The sequence below is a fragment of the Heterodontus francisci genome, chromosome 23, assembly GCF_036365525.1.
Source record: "Heterodontus francisci isolate sHetFra1 chromosome 23, sHetFra1.hap1, whole genome shotgun sequence".
Classification (NCBI taxonomy): Eukaryota; Metazoa; Chordata; class Chondrichthyes; order Heterodontiformes; family Heterodontidae; genus Heterodontus; species Heterodontus francisci.
In genome coordinates, this window is record NC_090393.1 from 18,332,244 (window position 1) to 18,355,465 (window position 23,222).

The following is a 23,222-nucleotide window of genomic DNA, read 5'->3' on the forward strand; positions in this document are numbered from 1 at the left end:
GTACACTTCAAATTGGATTTCTGCCAAACATCTTCAGACCTTCAAGGCTGAAGCTTATCTCTTAGAAAATTGTTCATTGCCTTTTCACAGTTGCAAAACCAATTAAAAATAAAACTTTAACTTAAAATATAATTCCATTTTTATATCCCATTCCTGGGTGCACAATCTTAAATTGAAATGAACACACTCAAACAATCACTTTTCACACTCATTCAATTCCAAACAACTTAATAGACTCATGCTTTCAACATTAAAGCCAGACAACAAAGAGTTAACGACAGTCAGTTCTACAGAACACAAGCTGGACAGAACACAAGTTGTACATCCCAGACATTCAATTTATTCGCGGAAGCTTCCAACATTCTCACTGTCGAATCAAAGACACAGTAACTTGTTTTTACTTTAAAACATACCTATCTTTAAAACACATATTTACCATGGCGCTTCTGCGTCTCCTTTGAGGGGGCAAACGGACGTGGGTCGCCTTTCTCCAGAGGACACAAATTACTTGTCCCCGGGGGCGACCCTTCCTTCTTGGAAGCCGTCGAGTCCAGATTTCCTTCTACTTTCTCAAAAACCTTCTTCACTTACGAGTTCTTTTCTATGAATCAAGTAGCATTAAAACAAAAGAAAACGAACAAGACACAAGAAAACAAATAGACACAGTAACACAAACAAAGGACGAACCACACACAAGGAGACGAACAGGCGCAGTTAATGTTAAATTCTCAAGGTCAGCTAACCGGCTCACCCCTGTCTCTCAGGCCAACGCTCTTTCGTTCTCCCTTTCGTCCCACAGCCTTTTTCTCCAGGGCTAGATCAGCTCGTGGACTCAGAAGCAACGATCACGTGCCTGTCGGGTCAATTTGTATTATTAGTTACAGCCCCAGTCATTCCTGTCCTAACCGTTTTGTCTCACGCCTCACATCTCCACCCGGTGGAGGACCAGCTCGTGCAGACTCAAGTTACGACTACTGCTACACCAAATTCGCCAAATTTTACTGGATTTGGTCTAAAATTTTTGACCTTTCTGATCAGATTTCAGCCAATTCTTCCTTGATCCCTAGTCCCCCTCTCCCAGATAACCCTGGCCTTCACGTGGGGCCCAGTCGCCCTCTTAATTCTGGCTCAGGCTGGGTGATTGAGACATTAGAGTCGCAGAAAAGTTGACTTACCCCTGATTTGGTCGATTAGGTTCTTTTGGATCCCGTGAACTCAGGGATCCTGCCGACTACGTCAAACTGTTGGAGAAAAATTCAGATTATGCCCAATTATTCAACAAATTCTCCGGACGCAGACGTTGAGAATAAACACTTTATTCATGATATCATGGGGTGCACACCTTACCTAAAAGCGGTCCAGTGCTACTCCATAGAACAAAGGAAATCCACAACGGATATACAGTTACTTAGCCCATACCGGCTGGACACAATCCAATCAGAATGGTTATTGATTACATACATTACACATAGTACCAATTAGATTACTGATTAGGCATCATGTGGCAACGTGATCAGCTCATGCCAGCCCTGATCACCAATTGATGAGCTCAGGCCCTATCAATTATCCTGGATACTTCCAACTGTCACTTTTAATTGGGCCTGCATTCCTGAGGGTTTCGCGCAGTCTGCAGTTACACAGATAAGAGGGGCCCCCTTTTGGTATCTGTGCCATGCTGTACCAAGCTCCAACTGTGAACTAACTAATCTGTCCCACAATGCCTCGGATCAAATACTCCATTTTGTACCAATGTGTAGCTATACTTTCAACTTATATATGAAAGAATATATGTATACCTATTCACTAGGATTATATTAATCTACTTACTCAAATAACAGTTATAGAAGCAAAAGCTCAGCAAACTTCTCCCACAGTTACCAATACTGCTGGATGAGAGGGTTGGCCATCAGCATGGGTGGGCACTCAGGCCCAGCAGGGATTCTGCTGGGAGAAGTAGCAACAGCTCAGTTGCCAGGGTAGGATTGATGCTGCATTGACGGTGCTCTGTAGGCCCACTGGTCACTTTGCATGGGTCTCATACACCTTGTATTTTTCGACCCAAGTGGTGTGATGCGGCAGCCTCTGACAGAGGGAGGGCCAAGAGGCAACTGTGCCTGCCCTTGAAGCTCCATAAAGAGAGCAACAGCAGCCTGCAATGCTGAGAAGGGCCCACCTGCACCAGAGTGTCTACCGGACTTGAATCTGCTACCTCCAATTGTGTGAGCAGCATTGTAAGCAAAGACTATGCCTCTCCCGGGAGGTCGTCACCGACTTATGTGCCCTGCTGCAGGACAAGTTGTGACCTGTGGGATTTGGGATCATCCTATGCCAATGGTCCTAAAGGGATCATTGTGGCACTGACCTTTTATGCATCTGGATCATTCCAAGGATCCACTGTGTGAGGTCTCACAGGCTTCAGTCCATCGCTGTATTAAAGAGGTGTCCTATGCCCTGTTCAAGAGGACTGGTGGCTGTATGCACTACTGGACCAGCTCCGACAGTCAGGCTGAGAGGGCCATTGGATTCGGGGCCATCGTTGGATTTCCCCAGGTGCAAGGTGTGATAGATTACAGACCAGCCAGCCACCTTTCCCAACAGGAAGGGCATCCATTCCATCAATATTCAGTTGGTCTGTGACCACCGAAAGTGTTTCCTGCAGGTTTGTGCCCACTTCCCGGGAAGCAGCCACGACACCTACATACAGTCCCAGGTGGCACAGCTTTTCGGGCCCAGTGCTCACCTTCAGAGATGGATTCTCAGGGACAAGGGCCACCCATTGAAGACTTGTTTACTCATGCTTGTGAGGATCCCTCACACTGCAGCAGAGGAGAGGTACAACAATTGTCACAACACCATCCAAGTGAACATCGAGCAGGCCATTGGGCTGCTGAAGATGAGACTCCGCTGACTAGATCGATCTGGTGGAGCCCTGCAGTATGCCCCTGCCAGCTGCTCAGGCACGTGTGTGGTGCTCTCACTGGCTTGTGACCCTGATTCTACAGCCAGGCAGAGGCCCAACGACGTGAAAGTATCTACACTGGTGGAAGATGCAGGAAAGTCATGTACCAGTGCATCCTCTAAGTGCTCCTCCTCCTCAGAAGTGGATGGTTGTCCCTCTTCTGGTTGAGTCTCCTGCAGACGCTGACCTGCATGAGAGAACAAAAACATGTGTGGGTTAGGTTGAGCAAATCTCGGCATGCCAGCTATACGTGATGTGCATCTCCAGAAGTGATCTTTATGTCGATGGAAGCCAATCCTCACTCTCTTGCGCAGAGACTCCAGTCTCTCGATCTGATATGGCGTGGCCGCCCTGGATCCCTCCCAATTCTAAGACCTCTTCCTTGGCTGTGGTGAGAGGCCAAAGATCCAGGATGCTTCCACCTGTTTGGGCTGTCTCCCTCTTGTTATGGGCCCTCTTGTCCTGCAAGAGGAAAGATGTAGATAGTCATACTTCACAGAGAGATCAACATGACAGCTCTGCTAGTGTCAATCCTTTGTCCCCCACTGGGATATCACATATAGCTCATGTTGCCATCCACTCTCAGGGGAGTTCACGCAGGGTGAGCTGTGCAAGTAGATGGCCTGTGGCCAAGATGCAGCCATGCATCTGTCAGGATCAGATAATGCTTCATTTTTCTAAGACTAATGTCTCCTAATATCTTCACTGTGACTAAAACAAACATACAAAAATGTTCAAATCTAGAGAGGTGTCTGTGCAGTTGCTCCTGATGCATTTCTGTGCATAGATCCCAGGAGTTCCACTTAGCCAGAAACAATACAGCATTTTTCAAGCAGGTCAGACAGAGGCTGCCTCTTCCTTTGCGTGTGGGAGGCCACTTACATAACCACGCACTAGGAGAAGTATTATGTATAACTGTGTTTATATCATGTTTCACTGTTGGGCTTATATAATGCCAACTTATATAACAGCTTCTTAGAGAAAAGTAGCTGTCCCAGCTCTTACACCCTTGAATGCATTTTTTTTCTCCAAGGTCCACTACTGACAGTTTCCAGCCCCAGTTTAGCACTACTCCCTGATGGGGGCCTCAAGCCCAGTATCAGCATCAAATGACCCTGCGCTGAAATGTTGTATGGGGTCAGGAGGACTCCTCCATGGTAGATAGAAGTTCTCAAGCAAACTGGAGAGACCTCCCCAATTAGAAAGCCTAGATTCATATCTGCATCAGGTATTTGAGGTAGGGGCAGACGATTTAATTCAAATATAAGGGCGGCACAGTGGCGCAGTGGTTAGCACTGCAGCCTCACAGCTCCAGCGACCCGGGTTCAGTTCTGGGTACTGCCTGTGCGGAGTTTGCAAGTTCTCCCTATGACTGTGTGGGTTTCCGCCGGGTGCTCCGGTTTCCTCCCACAGCCAAAGACTTGCAGGTTGATAGGTAAATTGGCCATTGTAAACTGCCCCTAGTGTAGGTAGGTGGTAGGAGAATGGTGGGGATGTTGTAGAGAATATGGGGTTAATGTAGGATTAGTATAAATGGGTGGTTGTTGGTCGGCACAGACTCGGTGGGCCGAAGGGCCTGTTTCAGTGCTGTATCTCGAAATATATAAGCATCCTGTGGATTTTGTCTTGAATATGTATTTGATTGGTTAATTGATTAGGCCTCACCTGGAGTATTGTTTTATCCTGGGCACCACACCTGTAAGTAAGTATGGCATGGTCTTGGAAAGGGTGCAGAATAGATTCATTTGAATGGTACCAGGGATGCAAGACTTCAGTTATGTGGAGATATTGGAGAAGCTTGGTTTGTTCTCCCTATAGCAGAGGAAGTTAAGCGGTGATTTAATAGAGGTGCTCAAAATTATAAAGGGTTTTGAAAGAGAAACTGTTTTTAGTGGCAGCAGGGTCAGTAACACAGAATTATGGTGACTGGCAAAAGATGAAAGGCCACATGAGGAAACCTTTTTTAATGCAGTGAATTGTTCTGATCTGGAATGCACTGCCTGAAAGAGCAGCAACTTTCAATAGTAACTTTCAAAAGGGAATTTAAATAGTTGAAGGGAAACAATTTACAGGGCAATGGGGAAAGAGCAGGGAGTGGGATTAATTGGATAGCTCTACCGAAGAGCTAGCACAGGCACAATGGACTGAAAGGCCTTCTTCTTTGCTGTATAATTTTATGATTCTATTTGTGCTGTATTTAAATTTACTAAACTGCTCCCAGCTCTCTGTGATGCTGGAGGTTCGGGTTTGTAGGGGGAGGGGGTGGTGTTATAATTTCACTGAGCTGGAGGCTTCTTTTATCAGCAGCCAGTGATGGCATGTTGTGGGGGGAGGGGAGGGAAAGGCACTGCTGCAGTCTGAAATTTAAAGCACAAATGTCACCCAGGCTGCTGGAGGGAGCGATCCATGCCCCATTCCGGAAGACTCAAGGGAATCCAGGAAGGATGCCAACCCTAGCTCCCACACTTACCAGGCTGGAATTTGCAGTGTCATTGGAAGGGCTATGCAGAGGGACCTGGGTGTCCTTGTACATGAATCGCAGAAGGTTGGTCTGCAGGTACAGCAAGTAATTAGGAAGGCAAATGGAATTTTGTCCTTCATTGCTAAAGGGATTGAGTTTAAAAGCAGAGAGTTTATGTTGCAGCTGTATAAGGTACTGGTGAAGCCGCACCTGGAGTACTGTGTGCAGTTTTGGTCTCCTTACTTGAGAAAGGATATCCTGGCACTGGAGAGGATGCAGAGGAGGTTCACTGGGTTGATTCCGGAGTTGAGGGGTTGGTTTATGAGGAGAGACTGAGTAGATTGGGATTATATTCATTGGAGTTCAGAAGAATGAGGGGGGGATCTTATAGAAACATAAAATCATGAAGGGAATAGATAAGTTACAAGTAGAGAGGATGTTTCCACTGGCAGGTGAAGCTAGGACAAGAGGGCATAGCCTCAAGATTAGAGGGAGCAGATTTAGGACTGAATTAAGAAGGAACTTCTTCACCCTCTTCTTTTGGGCCTCCTTATCTCGAGAGACAATGGATACGCGCCTGGAGGTGGTCAGTGGTTTGTGAAGCAGCACCTGGAGTGGCTATAAAGGCCAATTCTAGAGTGACAGGCTCTTCCACAGGTGCTACAGAGAAATTTGTTTGTTGGGGCTGTTGCACAGTTGGCTCTCCCCTTGCGCCTCTGTCTTTTTTCCTGCCAACTACTAAGTCTCTTCGACTCGCCACATTTTAGCCCTGTCTTTATGGCTGCCCGCCAGCTCTGGCGAACGCTGACAACTGACTCCCACGACTTGTGATCAGTGTCACAGGATTTCATGTCGCGTTTGCAGACGTCTTTAAAGCGGAGACGTGGACGGCCGGTGGGTCTGATACCAGTGGCGAGCTCGCTGTACAATGTGACTTTGGGGATCCTGCCATCTTCCATGCGGCTCACATGGCCAAGCCATCTCAAGCGCCGCTGTCTCAGTACTGTGTACAAGCTGGGGATGTTGGCCGCCTCGAGGACTTCTGTGTTGGAGATACGGTCCTGCCATCTGATGCCAAGTATTCTCCGGAGGCAGCGAAGATGGAATGAATTGAGACGTCGCTCTTGGCTAAAATACGTTGTCCAGGCCTCGCTGCCGTAGAGCAAGGTACTGAGGACACAGGCCTGATACACTTGGACTTTTGTGTTCCGTGTCAGTGCGCCATTTTCCCACACTCTCTTGGCCAGTCTGGACATAGTAGTGGAAGCCTTTCCCATGCGCTTGTTGATTTCTGCATCTAGAGACAGGTTACTGGTGATAGTTGAGCCTAGGTAGGTGAACTCCTGAACCACTTCCAGAGCGTGATCGCCAATATTGATGGATGGAGCATTTCTGACGTCCTGCCCCATGATGTTCATTTTCTTGAGGCTGACTGTTAGGCCAAATTCATTGCAGGCAGCCGCAAACCTGTCGATGAGACTCTGCAGGCACTCTTCAGTGTGAGATGTTAAAGCAGCATCGTCAGCAAAGAGGAGTTCCCTGATGAGGACTTTCTGTACTTTGGACTTCGCTCTTAGACGGGCAAGGTTGAACAACCTGCCCCCTGATCTTGTGTGGAGGAAAATTCCTTCTTCAGAGGACTTGAACGCATGTGAAAGCAGCAGGGAGAAGAAAATCCCAAAAAGTGTGGGTGCGAGAACACAGCCCTGTTTTAACATCCGCAGCACTTAAAGCGGCCAGAAGCACTGCACAAAGAACAGCCAGGCGCTGCGCAAACGACTACTGGCAACACCTATGCAGTCATATTCAGCTGGCCTCAGACACCGGAAACATCAGAGGAATGTATGATGGCATGAAGAGAGCTCTTGGGCCAACCATCAAGAAGATCGCCCCCCCTCAAATCTAAATCAGGGGACATAATCACTGACCAACGCAAACAAATGGACCGCTGGGTTGAGCACTACCTAGAACTGTACTCCAGGGAGAATGCAGTCACTGAGACTGCCCTCAATGCAGCCCAGCCTCTACCAGTCATGAATGAGCTGGACATACAGCCAACCAAATCGGAACTCAGTGATGCCATTGATTCTCTAGCCAGCGGAAAAGCCCCTGGGAAGGACAGCATTACCCCTGAAATAATCAAGAGTGCCAAGCCTGCTATACTCTCAGCACTACATGAACTGCTTTGCCTGTGCTGGGATGAGGGAGCAGTACCACAGGACATGCGCGATGCCAATATCATCACCCTCTATAAAAACAAAGGTGACCGCGGTGACTGCAACAACTACCGTGGAATCTCCCTGCTCAGCATAGTGGGGAAAGTCTTTGCTCGAGTCGCGCTGAACAGGCTCCAGAAGCTGGCCGAGCGCATCTACCCTGAGGCACAGTGTGGCTTTCGTGCAGAGAGATCGACCGTTGACATGCTGTTCTCCCTTCGTCAGATACAGGAGAAATGCCGTGAACAACAGATGCCCCTCTACATTGCTTTCATTGATCTCACCAAAGCCTTTGACCTCGTCAGCAGACGTGGTCTCTTCAGACTACTAGAAAAGATCGGATGTCCACCAAAGCTACTAAGTATCATCACCTCATTCCATGACAATATGAAAGGCACAATTCAGCATAGTGGCTCCTCATCAGAGCCCTTTCCTATCCTGAGTGGCGTGAAACAGGACTGTGTTCTCGCACTCACACGTTTTGGGATTTTCTTCTCCCTGCTGCTTTCACATGCGTTCAAGTCCTCTGAAGAAGGAATTTTCCTCCACTTCTTCACCCAGAGGGTTGTTAATCTACGGAATTCCTTGCCCAGTGAAGTAGTTGACGCTACTTCAGTAAACATTTTTAAAGCTAAGGTAGATATCTTTTTGAACAATAAAGGAATTAAGGGATACGGTGAGAGCGCGGGTAAGTGGATCTGAGTCCACGAAAAGATCAGCCATGATCTTATTGAATGCGGAGCAGGCTGGAGGGGCCGGACGGCCTACTCCTGCTCCTAGTTCTTATGAAAAGGGGTGGGTGCACATGCTAAGTCGTGAATGACAATTGTTAGCTTATTAACATTATGGAAAGAAATTACAACAGGGCATCATGTAATTTTTAAAAAAATAAGCACAAGGTCACTTGGAACGGCGGAAGCAGGATAGAGGCTTATATATGGATAGTGAGGGAGGGGCAGGCTGGCCATGAAGTGTTGACGAATTGTGAGTGAGTCTGAAAGGGGGGGGGGGGCTGACACAGGGAATCAATGAATAAAACGCAGTTACAACCAGCGGCTCAGTTCACGCGGCTTGTGGCTGCTGCTTATTTCATTCGGATTGAGCACGTACACAAATGGGTCATGGGGCTGAGAACATGGGCGAGGGGGGCATGGTGGCGGCAGCGGAGGAAATGAGACTGGAGCCGGGCAAGGGGAACGGGGCTCCGTCTAAAGAGCTGCGCTGCTCGCCCTCGACCCCCCGGCGTGGCAGAGAGAGCTGGAGCCGCCAGCTGGAGTTCACGCTGGTCTGTGTCGGCAATGCAGTGGGGCTGGGAAACGTCTGGAGATTCCCGTATCTGTGTTACAGGAGCGGGGGAGGTAAGCAAGAGAAGCCGGGGGTAAGCGGATAAACACTCTGTGTGCTGGGGTGGGGTGGGGTGGGAGAGAACCTATACTTCTCTATAGCGCCTAAACCCAGGGACATTTGAGCAAGATTGGAAGAGCAAAACCACGTTGGGAGCCTCAGGCGTTTGAATTGTGTTTTAAAGGAGGGGGAGATAAGTCTACAGGTGTAGGATTTTGAGGAGTTATCAGCTGCTGATTAGAGTGCTGAGGAGAATGTACAGGAACCCAGAGTTACAGGATATGATTCTCAGACTTGGTCTGGCCTGATGTTGCCCTTTGCCACAATTGGTGCTTTAAATGTTAGTGGGAAATACCCTGAACATACAAACCTACGAATTAGCAGCAGGAGTAGGCCCCTCAAGCCTGCTCTGCCATTCAGTAAGATCATGGCTGATCTGATTGTCACCTCAAATCCACATTCCCGCCTACCCCCGATAACTTTTCATCGCCTTGCTTATCAAGAATCTATCTACCTCTGCCTTAAACATATTCAAAGACTCTGCTTCCGCCACCCTTTGAGGGAGAGAGTTCCAAAGACGCATGACCCTCAGAGAAAAAATTTCTCCTCATCTCTGTCTTAAATGGGCGACCCCTTATTTTTAAATAGTGACCCCCCCAGTTCTAGATTATAGATTCTCCCACAAGAGGAAACATCCTTTCCACATCCACCCTGTCAAGACCCCTCAGGATTTATATGTTTCAATCAAGTTGCCTCTTACTCGTCTGAACTCAAACGATACAAGCCTAGTCTGTCCAACGTTTCTTCATAGGACAACCCGCCCATTCCAGGTATTAGTCGAGTAAACCTTCTCTGAATTGCTCCCAACGCATTTACATCTGTCCTTAAATAAAGAGACCAATACTGTACACTACTCCAGATGTGGTCTTACCAATGCCCTGTATAACTGATGCATAACCTCGCAATAAAGTCCTAGAGCTTAGGGCCTAGGCAGCTGAAGGCATGGCTGCCAATGGTGGGATGATAAATATGTTCTTTGCCTGGTCTTTTGTGGTGGTTGGTTGGAGTTTTATCTCTCATCTCTTAAGCAAATTCCAATTTGTTAGTGTGCTTCGAGTAGACTGTATAGTAAATATCAAATGATCAGTTCCTCTTCAATCAAGAATGACTTGGCACTAGAGACATGACGTGTATAGAAAAAAAGTTGACCTGATATTAACTGTAAAAGAGTGTGTTTTGCTGACTGATCAGGATGGCAGGCGGATGAGGAAATCTCTAGCTATGTTTGTGTCCAATTTGTATCGCTGCCCCAACGAGGTGATAAGAAACCTCCTCGGCTCTGGCCCATGCAGTGTTGAGCTGGCCATCACTATGTTTTACTTTGCTAACCCACTCCTGCTGCAGGGGTGCAATACAGAATGTGTCACCATTCAGCTCACCGTAACAACACTCACTTTGTGTCTGTTAACTGATCAACAAACTGGGTTCGTTTGTTGGTGCATTTGGCTCCTGATTTGCGGGTAGCCTGGGAAATTGATCAGAATGCAGGAGTTAAAATCAGGATTGTAAAATTTGTTCAACTGTTGTCTGCCAAGGCTGACATTTTCAAGGCAGCGATCCTGCTTCAAATTCTGAAGAGTGCAATGTGCTGGCTGTATGATTACCTAAAGGCGCGTTGCATGAAGATGTACACGTTAAGTGACGAGGTTGTCGGCGCATGCGCTAACCAGTCCTGGCAAGTCGGAACGCCGCACACACGCAGAGAGCAGGAGCCCACGTGGGCATCTTGGCGCAGTGTGATGACGTCAGCGGCCGGCTGCGTTGTCAGGAATCACTTTGTTTTAAGAAGTGCTAGGATAGGCATCTGAGCATGTAACCTCTATGGTTTTTTAAAATTCATTCATGGGATGTGGGCGTCACTGGCTATGCCAGCATTTATTTCCCATCCCTAATTGCCCTTGGCAAGGTGGTGGTGAGCTGCCTTCTTGAACAGTTGCAGTCCATGTGAGGAAGGTACACCCACAGTGCTGTTAGGAAGGGAGTACCAGGATTTTGACCCAGTGAGAGTGGAGGAACGGCGATATAGTTCCAAGTCAGGATGGTGTGTGACTTGGAGGGGAACTTGCAGGTGGTGGTGTTCCCATGCATCTGCTGCTCTTGTCCTTCGAGGTGGTAGAGGTCGTGGGTTTTGGAAGGTGCTGTCTAAGGAGCTTTGGTGCATTGCTGCACTGCATCTTGTAGATGGTACACACTGCTGCCACTGTGCATCGGTGGTGGAGGGAGTGAATGTTTGTGGATGGTGTGCCAGTCAAGTGGGCTGCTTTGTACTGGATGGTGTCGAGCTTCTTGAGTGTTGGAGCTGCACCTATCCAGGCAAGTGGGGAGTATTCCATCACACTCCTGACTTGTGCTTTGTAGCTGGTGGACAGGCTTTGGGGAGTCAGGAGGTGAGTTACTTGCCGCAGGATTCCTAGCCTCTGACCTGCTCTTGTAGCCACGGTATTTATATGGCTATTCCAGTTCAGAATGGTAGCCCCTAGGATGTTGATAGTGGGGGATTCAGCAATGGTAATGCCATTGAATGTCAAGGGGAGAGAGTTAGATTCTCTCTTGTTGGTCATTGCCTGGCACTTGTGTGGCGCAAATGTTACTTGCCACTTATCAGCCCAAGCCTGATATTGTCCAAGTCGTGCTGCATTTCTACACGGACTGCTTCAGTATCTGAGGAGTCGCGAATGGTGCTGAACATTGTGCAATCATCAGCGAACATCCCCACTGCTGACCTCATGATTGAAGGAAGGTTTAGTTTTATTTAGAGATACAGCACTGAAACAGGCCCTTCGGCCCACCGAGTCTGTGCCGACCATCAACCACCCATTTATACTAATCCTACACTAATCCCATATTCCTACCATATCCCCACCTGTCCCTATATTTCCCTACCACCTACCTATACTAGGGGCAATTTATAATGGCCAATTTACCTATCAACCTGCAAGTCTTTGGTGGTGGGAGGAAACCGGAGCACCCGGCGAAAACCCACGCAGACACAGGGAGAACTTGCAAACTCCGCACAGGCAGTACCCAGAATTGAACCCGGGTCGCTGGAGCTGTGAGGCTGCGGTGCTAACCACTGCGCCACTATGCCGCCCAGGTCATTGATGAAGCAGCTGAAGATGGTTGGGCCTAGGACACTACCCTGAGGAACTCCTGCAGTGATGTCCTAGAGCTCAGATGATTGACCTCCAACAACTGCAATCATCTTCCTTTGCGTGAGGTATGACTCTAAGCAGCAGAGAGGTTTCCCCCTGATTCCCATTGACTCCAGTTTTGCTAGGGCTCCTTGGTGCCATACTCTGTCAAATGCTGCCTTGATGTCAAGGGCAGTCACTCTCGGCTCACCTCTTGAGTTCAGCTCTTTTGTCCATGTTTGAACCAAGGCTGTAATGAGGTCCGGTGCTGAGTGGCCCTGGCGGAACCCAAACTGGGTATCACTGAGCAAGTGCTGCTTGATGGCACTGTTAATGACACCTTCGATCACTTTCCTGATAATTGAGAATAGACTGATGGGGCGGTAATTGGCCGGGTTGGACTTGTCTTGCTTTTTGTGTACAAGACAGACTTGGGCAATTTTGCACATTGCCAGGTAGATGCTAGTGTTGTAGCTGTACTGGAACAGCTTGGCTAGGGGTGCGGCAAGTTCTGGAGCACAGATCTTCAGTACTATTGCCGGAATATTGTCAGGACCCATAACCTTTGCAGTATCCAGTGCCTTCAGTCATTTCTTGATATCATGCGGAGTGAATTGGCTGAAGACTGGCATTTATAATGCTGGGGACTTCAGGAGGGGGCCGAGATGGATCATCAACTTGGCACTTCTGGCTGAAGATTGTTGCAAATGCCTTATCTTTTGCACTGATGTGCTGGGCTCCCCCATCATTGAGGATGGGGATATTTGTGGAGCCACCTCCTCCAGTTAGTTGTTTAATTGTCCACCACCATTCACGGCTGGATGTGGCAGGACTGTAGAGCTTTGAGCTGATCCGTTGGTTTTGGGATTGCTTAGCCTTTGTCTATTGCATGTTGCTTATGCAACTTGGCATGCAAGTAGTCCTGGGTTGTAGCTTCACAAGGTTGATACCTCATTTTGAGGTATGCCTGGTGCTGCTCCTGGCATGACCTCCTGCACTCTTCTTTGAGCCAAGGTTGGTCTCCTGGCTTGATGGTAATGGTAGAGTGGGGGATATGCTGGGCCATGAGGTTACAGATTGTGGTTGAGTACAATTCTGCTGCTGCTGATGGCCCTCAGCTCCTCATGGATGCCCAGTTTTACATTGCTAGATCTGTTTGAAATCTATCCCATTTAGCACGGTGATAGTGCCGCACAACACGATGGACAGTATCCTCAATGAGAACGAGGGACTTCGTCTCCACAAGGACTGTGCGGTGGTCACTCCTACCAATGCAGTCATGGACAGGTGCATCTGCGGCAGGCAAATTGAGGAAAAGGTCAAGTATGTTTTTCCCTCCATGTTGGTTCCCCCCCCCCCCACCTGCCGCAGACGCTTTCTAGCAGCTATGTCCTGTAGTGCTCGGTCAGTAGTGGTGCTACCGAGCCACTTGGTGATGGACATTGAAGTCCTCCACCTAGAGTACATTTTGTGCCCTTGCTGCCCTCAGTCCTTCCTCCAAGTGCTGTTCAACATGGAGGAGTACTGACTCATCAGCTGAGGGAGGGCAGTAGGTGGTAATCAGTAGGAGGTTACCTGCCTATGTTTGACCTGATGCCATGAGACTTCATGGGGTCCGGAGTCAATGTTGAGGACTCCCAGGGCAACTCCCTCCCTACTGTAGACCACTGTCCCACCACCTCTGCTGGGTCTGTCCTGCCGGTGGGACAGGACGTACCCAGGGATAGTGATTGCAGTGTCTGGTATGATTCCGTGAGTATGACTAAGTCAGGCTGTTGCTTGACTACTCTGTGGGACAGCTCTCCCAACTTTGGCACAAGCCCCCAGATGTTAGTAAGGAGGACTTTGCAGGGTCGACAGGGCTGGGTTTGCCGTTGTCGTTTCTGGTCCCTAGGGCGATGCCGGTTGGTCTGTCCGGTTTCATTCTTATGGTATGGACCAAGAGCTCGAAAGTGAGGTTAGGCTTTTGTCAAGCAAGCCCCCATCTGCCAAGATTGAGGAAAATTAATTTTGCCACATGAACATTGATTTTGGACTGTTGGAGATGAAGAAAGAACTTGGTTTTTAAAAACCATTGGAGAATTTACTGGAGAGAGACATTAGCATATCAACAGACAGTACTTCAAAGGACAAAGGGGCTATTCCCTGCTCCAATGTAATCCACAATGGACTTTGATTACTAGACTTTTTTTTTTCTTTTGGGCCTCCTTATCTCGAGAGACAATGGATACGCGCCTGGAGGTGGTCAGTGGTTTGTGAAGCAGCGCCTGGAGTGACAGGCTCTTCCACAGGTGCTGCAGAGAAATTTGTTTGTCGGGGCTGTTGCACAGTTGGCTCTCCCCTTGCGCCTCTGTCTTTTTTCCTGCCAACTGCTAAGTCTCTTCGACTCGCCACAATTTAGCCCTGTCTTTATGGCTGCCCGCCAGCTCTGGCGAATGCTGGCAACTGACTCCCACGACTTGTGATCAATGTCACACGATTTCATGTCGCGTTTGCAGACGTCTTTATAGCGGAGACATGGACGGCCGGTGGGTCTGATACCAGTGGCGAGCTCGCTGTACAATGTGTCTTTGGGGATCCTGCCATCTTCCATGCGGCTCACATGGCCAAGCCATCTCAAGCGCCGCTGACTCAGTAGTGTGTATAAGCTGGGGGTGTTGGCCGATTCAAGGACTTCTGTGTTGGAGATATAGTCCTGCCACCTGATGCCAAGTATTCTCCGAAGGCAGCGAAGATGGAATGAATTGAGACGTCGCTCTTGGCTGGCATACGTTGTCCAGGCCTCGCTGCCGTAGAGCAAGATTACTAGACATTGAAGGTGGAATGGCTAGCATTCCAGGTTAACTTCTAAGATGGCTGAATACACAAACTGATGTGGTTGGACCAGTTTGGGTCACATGACTGACTGTTGGAGTTTTTTGAATTTGCACTTCCAACAAGGAATTTGAAATCAGAAGGCTGTTAGCTCCAGGACTGAGAACATCTCTCCTGACTGCTCTCGTCTCGCTCTCACCAGCTTTGGAAACCATTGAAGACAAATGAGCCCCAAGAGAGCAAAGTCTCCTACAATGAACAAGGTTTAAGAAGAATACTGGGCCCCAACGAAAAGCAAGACTACCTACAATCAAGGTCCCTATAGCGAGTCCGAAGCACAGTAAATAAAAAAACCCTCTTCAGCGATTGCCTCAAATCTCTCCATTTTCTTTTTTTCTTTTTTCTGTCTCTGTTTGCATGTGCATATCGCATATGCATGCTAGTATGGGGCATGGTGTGTATCCGTAGGTGTTAACTGAATTAGAGTTTAAGTTTTTAAGGTGTAATAAATTTCACTTTTTTTCTTTAAACCTGAGAAAACCTGACGTACTCATTTCTTTGCCTTATAATTTGAAAGCTGTGAATAAGGACTCACCAAGGCGGGGAGCTCAAAACTGTGTTTAAAAATCAAACTCTGTTACAATAAGACCAGGTGAAGACCGTAAAAGACCCCTAGTTACATTTCTCACCTGGTCGTAACATTGTATAGCTCTTTACTGGTGGCCCTGGATTTGATGGGCTGAATGGCCTCCTTTTATGTGTTGTAAATTTTCTATATTTCTGTTGATACAATGTTGAAATATAGGACGTGGCTTTGGGCAACTTTGTGTCCTCCAGTGTGGAGCCAACGCAGGTAAGTAGGAGGTGTCACTGGACACTAGTCACCCACCATTCTGCCTGGAATGTAAATTGTTAACCCTGCTGAGAATGGGCACTGCCGCCTTCAATCTTTGCTCAAGTCCCAGCATATAGTGGCTCTGCAGGCATAACCAATCAAGTTCAACCAAGGCACAATGCTAATACTTCCCACAGTTCCGGTTTATTCATTAACCTGGGTGGAGTGGGTGTTAGAGTTAACAGTAGAAAAATTAGATATGAACTGCTCGGAATTCCTGATCATTCTCCACAGTCTCTAGCTGAGAAAGTATGCAAGCAGACAAACAGCTGTGATGCTTCAACACATACCATCCAGGGTTCAAATGCCACAGAGGCAAAAAGCCAGGTTGAAATCATTGAACTGTCAACTTGAATGAATGGAGACATTCTGGGAGGGAAGGGGAAAAAAAGCATGTTGTGTGGTGTTCCCAATTCAGCACCTCAAGTAACTCTCATCACTGCTACTACCAGTGGTTTAGCTGTTAACCTTTCCTGTGCATCTACAATCTGTTCTTTAATTCAAAGATGTTTAATTCAAATTATCTGATCATTCAGCATTTTAGCACTAAGTTCCCACTTTGCTTATTATTGACATTGCTTTAATTCAAATTATTGATTTTGTTTTTAGTGCATCAGGAGTTGAATGTATTTACTAACTTTCACCAGCAGCTTAGCAATCTTAAGGATTCCTATTTCTATGCCCTGATTATTTTTCCTTATATTCCAGGGCTTTGCTCGCAAGGTTAAATGGAAAACTTTTCCGGCAATGGTTACTATTCCAGAATCAAACTTTATATCACATGGCAAGAGCTATTTACACTCTACTTTTGAATTCTCTCTGGAAAGAGATCAGAATCTGGTTCACCCACTAATTGGTTATGCATTTTGTGAAGCTACTTGGTTTTGAAATCTTTGTTGTTTGAAGTTGGGAATTTAAGAACATACAAACTAGAAACAGGAGTAGGCCACTTGTCCCCGTGAGCCTGCTCCGCCATTCAATAAGATCATGGCTGATCTGATTGTAACCTCAACTCCACATTCCCACCTAACCCCCCCCCCACCACCCCCCGCCCCAAATAACCTTTCACCCCGTTGCTTATCAAGACTGTATCTACCTCTGCCTTAAAAATATTTAAAGACTCTGCTTCGACTGCCTATTAAGGAAGAGAGTTCCAAAGACTCATGTCTGTCTAAGAGAAAAAGTTTCTCCTCATCTCTGTTTTAAACAGGTGACCCCTTATTTTTAAACAGTGACCCTTAGTCCTAGATTCTCCCGCAAGGGGGAACATCCTTTCCCATTCACCCTGTCAAGACCCCTCAGGGTCTTTTATGTTTCAATCAAGTCGCCTCTTGCTCTTCTATATTCCAGCAGATACAAGCCCAGCCTGTCCAATCTTTGCTCATAAGACAGTTCGCCCATTCCAGGTATTAGTCGAGTAAACCTTCTCTGAACTGCTTCCAGTTTACATCTTTCCTTAAATAAAGAGACCAATATTGTACACAGTACAGTGATGTTTTCCCTTCTTAACTTAAGAAACGTGAGGCTTGCCAATTTAAGAAGGCTAAAACAGGAAACGTGAAGCTTTTTTGATACAAAGAAGGTGATTGAATATTCTGCAGTTGCCTGGATGAGTGCGGTTGCAACAACACTCAGGAAACTCAACACCATCCAGGACAAAGCAGCCTGTGTAAGTGACTAAAAGGATAACGCCTTTGGGCACACCAGAGATGACCATATAGGGGCAGGAAAATTTCCATTGCTGGAGTTGAAGTGTGCTGAGACAGTAAGGAATGGACCAGGGTGGTGGTGATCCTGCCTCACAGAAGAGAGGCAGTAGAGGAGGTTAGTGTGATTTGAATGTTAAATGGTGCAGCTAGATCAAGGGCAGAAGATAATGTTTTGTATTTGCCAAGGACTAGGATTTTGATCGGGGCAGTCTCAATGGAACCTTGGCTGAAGGGACTTGATGGTGGAATAGTGGGAGAATTGAGCTTCAGGTGTTATGACTGAGGCGGGAGGGGTGCACTCTTTTTATTCTAGTCCCACTTCTCCACAGGTCACAACATATACTTAAATTTTCCCACTTACAGAAGGCTCCAAATAAGTCTTACAGTGAGGAAGGCAGCAACAAGGTTTCAGTTCCATACATTTGACATGCCAGTTCTTTAACCGTGCAGGCTTTCTTCAAATACAGGAGGAAATAGGAATCTGAAACACTGAAGATACAGGATTTCTTTTCAAGAGACAGAGATGAGCTGTCTTCTGCTGACAGGTCAAGAAGCAACTGGCTTTTTTAACAGTTCAAATTGAAACAAAAACTTTTCCAGAAGTCCAGTCTCATGACATCTACAAATCTTGGCTTGTCACTTCTTTGTAAACATCTCTCCAAGTCAAAACAACCCCTGCTGGGTTTTTATTTGAAAACCGGTGCCTTCCAGCAACTGTTTACAGTTCACTCTCAGTCCAAATCTTCCAGTAACTGTTTACATTTCCAGCATTTATGGAATCCATTTATTTATTTATTTATTTAGAGATACAGCACTGTAACAGGCCCTTCGGCCCACCGAATCTGTGCCGACCATCAACCACCCATTTTATACTATTCCCATATTCCTACCACATCCCCCACCTGTCCCTATATTCCCCTACCACCTACCTATACTAGGGGCAATTTATAATGGCCAATTTACCTACCAATCTGCAAGTCTTTGGCTGTGGGGGGAAACCGGAGCACCCGGCAAAAACCCACGCAGTCAATTTTAAAATATAAATTCTCAAATTTTGAACACAAAAAAATGGAAACGTTCATAACACAGATGTGCAAGGGACAATGTTTTAGGGAATCTTGGTGTGGAAGGGAAGATTACAAATTGGGGTGGTAGTTGGAGAAGATAAAGGGATTTGGACTGTGTTTTATTGAGGAGGGTAGAGATGGCCATTCTAAAAATGGAAAGAATTGTGTGTACATGTAGCAAAAGTCAATTTCCACACAGTGAGATCCCACAAACTGTAATGATATAATCAGATAATCTGTTTTAGTGATGTTAGTTCAGGGATAAATATTGGCCGGATAACAGGGAAGAGCTCTGCCGCAATTCTTCATGATCGTGCCATGGGATCTTTTACGTTCACCTGAGGGGACACACAGGGCCTCTGTTTAACATTTGATCCAAAAGACAGCATCTCTAACAGTGCAGCACTCCCTCAGTTCCGTACTTGAACATCAGCCTAAAGTTTTTGCTCTCGTCTCTGGAGTGCAATTTGAACACACAGCCTTCTGATTCAGAGGCAAGAGTGCTAACGCTGAGCCAGGACTGGCACATATAGCCAGTGCTTCAAATCTGTAGAGAGGGAGGTGCAATATTGCTGGTGATGATCAAGCCATATGTAGCAGTGGATATTAAAGCCAATAATGCACCTACTGCATTTAAGTCTTTCTTTAGCCCTTGGACTTGAAGATAACTGCATCAAATACTGAAGCAAGGAAGCTGTTCAGAACCCTTGCTCTGATCAAACATCTGGTGCAGAATTTTCCTTCCAGGGCCAGGAAGTGGAAGTCAGGACTATTTCTGGGTCCCAAACCCGCACCCCCACACCCCCCCCCCCCCACCAGGGGAAATCATCACCTGCCCTGATGTGCTAACTGGCCTGTAGTTTCCTGCTTTCTGTCTCCCCTTTTTGAATACTTTGGCTGCCATTTCACTGCTTCACCTTCAGCTTGCAGAATGTCCCAAGAGAGCCAGAGGTCCGGGCAGGGCAGCCTCTCGATTCGCAGATGCGGACTTGGAGGTCCTCAAGGAGGCCATAAGGGAGAGGTGAGAGGTCCTTTGCCAGGAGGGTAGCAGGAGGAGGCCACCCACCGAGGACTGTGCAGGCCTATATGGAGGTAGCTGACACGGTAGAAGAAGTTAGCATTTTTAGAAAGGGAGAGGAGAAAATGGGCATGAATATTGTTTGTACAATAATCTTTTGTTGCTTTTCAAAATTAAGTGCATCTACCACCACAAAAGTGGATTACTCGGTGTCAGAATTGGTTATATTTCATGCCTTCCTGCTTCACCCTGAAGAATAGCAAAAGGGATCGGCAGTTTTCTTACTAGTAGTAATCTGCTTACTGCCTTTTAATGTAGATTTTGCTAAGCTAGCAAATTGCCGTTTAAATAGCTGCTAGATGATGTAACAACCGAGGCGGGAGGCGTGCACTGTTAATTGAGCCCCACTTCTCCACGGGTCACAACATATCAAATTTTCCCTAAACAGCCAATTAGATACTCTACTTGTCCCCAGAATAAAACACACCAACCAGGTTTCTTTAATCAACAACAAAAATTAACTGTTTATTATAAGCCAAGTCTTAACCAATAATGAAGTAAATATATATACGAATTGAGATATTAAAGCTCCTTGTGTTCTCTAGCCCTCATACACACACATATACATCCAAAACTGGTTAACCAGGAGGGGGGTGGGGATAAAAGGATTCGGGTTCACAGCTGTTTCATAGGAATGAAAGGAATAATAAAAAACTTATTCTATCATGATCTGGAAGGAAGTTTTTCGGTTTGGCGAGGTGTCCCAAAGTTGAATAGTTGGATGCCACTCGAAGTCTTTCCAGGTGCAGTTGATGAACAGTCTGTGCTGGGTAGGCGATCAAGGAAATTTAACTGCGGCAGGCTTCACATAGGTCTTCCATCGGGGTGTAGCAACAGGTGTCAGCTCTGTTATGCATTCGAAGCAAAAGTCTTTTTTAAAGAGACAAGATTTCTGCAAGCATTCAGGGTTTCTTAAAAATGCAGGAGGCAACAGTACCACTTCATGCAGGGGTTCTTTACAGAGAGGTAATACTTTTTCTGGCTCTTATTCTGATCTCCAGGCAGGTCAGAATCAAATTTCAAAATGCCTGCTTTTTGTCCAAACACTCTGGATTTTTAAAATTTCAGAAATGAAACTGAAACCTCCAGACACACAGAATTTTAAAAACATAGAATTTTAACTTTTCATTAAAAAAAAAAATCCTTGTAACAGTAACGATGCAAAACAAAGATTTACAGACTAAAACAACCTAAGCTGTCTTTACTTACAAATGAATAGTTTAAAAAAAAAAGCACAAATTGATCAATCCTAAAATTACTATATGTATTTAGTCCATAATTAATTAATTGCCTTGTGCAAGAGTCTTCAATCAATGAACAAAATCCTTGTTTCTACACAAATGTGACCTGTGATGTCCTCACCTAAACCTCATGTCTGAGTAGATCTCCAAAGCAGGTGTACTGGTCAAGCACCAGTCACTGGTCAAGCACTGGTTAAATTGGAAAACCGAAGTTGGTTGAAATGCCTTAAAAATGGCTGCTTTTTAAAGTGGTTTATTATATTACTTAGTCGGCAGTAAACAATTGTAAATAGTTGGTTTTCCAGTTTGCATCAGGAAGCTAGAGAAGTGAGCAGCTCAACAGAAGATGAAGTTCATAGGGGCATGAGTTGGGAGTGGAGATGGGAATAGAGGGTCATGGGGATGAGAACAGGCAGGAGTCCCATGTATATTTTTCTTTGAAAGAAAACACATGTAGGATGGGTAGTGTATAGAAAGCTATGAGGAACTATGTTCTGGTGGAAAACTGAAGCCCTGGGGTGCTTGCCAGGAAATGGACATGAAAATCTTGCGAAAGGCCCAGCAGTGCAGGATGCCAATAGAGTGGGACGGTTAAAGATCAGGATGGCAAGAAGAGAGGCCTGAGGCTATAAATCCTTTTTTTTAAAAAAAGTATAAAACATGCATGGTAGCCAACAGTGTGACAACAATTTATATTTATATAGCACCTTTTAATGTAGTAAAACATGCCAAAGTGCTTCACAGGAGCATGATCAAAAAGAATTTGGCACCAAGCCAGATTTGGAGATATTCGGGTAGATGACTTCAACAAAAAGAGGTAAAGTTTAAGGAGTGCCTCAAAAGAGGGAATTCCAGAGCTCAGGGATTTGGCAGCTGAAGGCACGGCTACCAATGGTGGAGCAATTAAAATTGGGGGTGCTCAAGAGGCCGGTATTGGAGGAGTGCAGAGCTCTCAAAGGGTGGTAGGGCTGGAGGAGGTTACAGATCTAGCAAAAAAGACTTGAGGCACAGTTTGGAGGAGCAGCAAGCATACTTTTCTGTCCATTGGAGGCAATATCAGGCATGAAATGGACAGGAAATGTTCAAATCTTTTATTTCTGGTCTGCCATCTGTCCGTTACATTTCCAACCCATCAAGGAGAGAGTTCTTTACATACTGGCTTCTTCCAATCTGAAGGCAGAAATTTACAAGCCTATCTCAAACTGTGAACTTAGTGCAATTAACTTCAGGATTTAACAATTCATGGCCTTCATGATGCAGTTTAGTTTAAACACATTGGTTATCAGCTGACTAATGCATTGTGCATTACATTCAGTCCTTCCAACACTGAATGATGCTGCTGTTCCTCTGAGCTCTGTCTTCCAGGTCTGTTCCTTTGGGTGATACTGCAGGTAAGCTTTTTTTTATTTTGTGGTCCACTGGGTTCCCTGCAGTTAATGGTATTGCACTTCAATTTTAACTTGATTTACCTGTTTATTTATCACCGAGTTCCCCTTCTTTCAAATGCAGCATCCAGCTTGCCATGAGCAATGCTATGGGATATATATTAACGTAAGGTATAAAAACACTGATAATTGGGAGAGTTGGTTCCTGTTCAAGTATTTAATAGCTGAAACCAGAGAGTGCGGGATGTGGCATCCAGTGCTCCTATATTTCTGAGTAAGGTACTTCAAAGTTCTGCAAAGTTTTGAAAGATATCATTCAATCTGCTTCCATCACTCTTCAGGCAGTGCATTCCAGATCACAAGTCGCTGTATAAAAACTTATTTTGCCATGTCACCACTGGTTCTTTTCACAATTATTTTAAATCTGTGCACTCTGGTTACCTACCCTTCTGCCACTGAAATCAGTTTTTCCTTATTTACTGTATCAAAGCTCTTCATGATTTTGCATAGAATATACAGCACAAACAGGCCATTCAGCCCAACTAGTTGGTGCTGGTGTTTATAGGCTGTACCCACATCTCTTCCCATTCTACAGGGGAGAAGCCAAGAATATTTGTCTTATAGTTGTTTAATGAAAGAAAAGTTTCAGCTACTTATCTTGGAAGTTGAGTTACTTAATTGAATTACTGCCAGTCATCTCATCTACTTTTAAACTTTAAAAACAATTTAATTCTTAAAGGAATCTGAATAGCTGACTAAATGCACTGAGAGGTGTAATGTGCATTTTATAATGCAGCCATTCATTGTTGCGACAACCTGCACCTTGCCCTTGTAGGATACTGTTCAGATGTCCATTCATTTG

The 23,222-nt window shown here is 46.0% G+C and overlaps 1 protein-coding gene across 3 annotated transcripts in view; it reads left to right on the forward strand.

Annotated features, from left to right (window-relative positions):
- The first annotated feature begins 8,676 nt into the window (after positions 1 to 8,676).
- Positions 8,677 to 23,222, forward strand: part of LOC137382618 (sodium- and chloride-dependent GABA transporter 1-like) — a 158,137-nt gene continuing 143,591 nt past the window's right edge. For 2 of the 3 annotated variants that reach the window (XM_068054793.1, XM_068054794.1), the window contains exons 1-2: positions 8,677 to 8,994; positions 16,589 to 17,704. In XM_068054793.1, coding sequence (XP_067910894.1) covers positions 17,653 to 17,704 — 52 coding nt within the window. In that variant the 5' untranslated portion in view covers positions 8,677 to 8,994; positions 16,589 to 17,652. The remainder of the gene's footprint in view (positions 8,995 to 16,588; positions 17,705 to 23,222) is intronic. The other variant, XM_068054791.1, reaches the window with a different exon arrangement.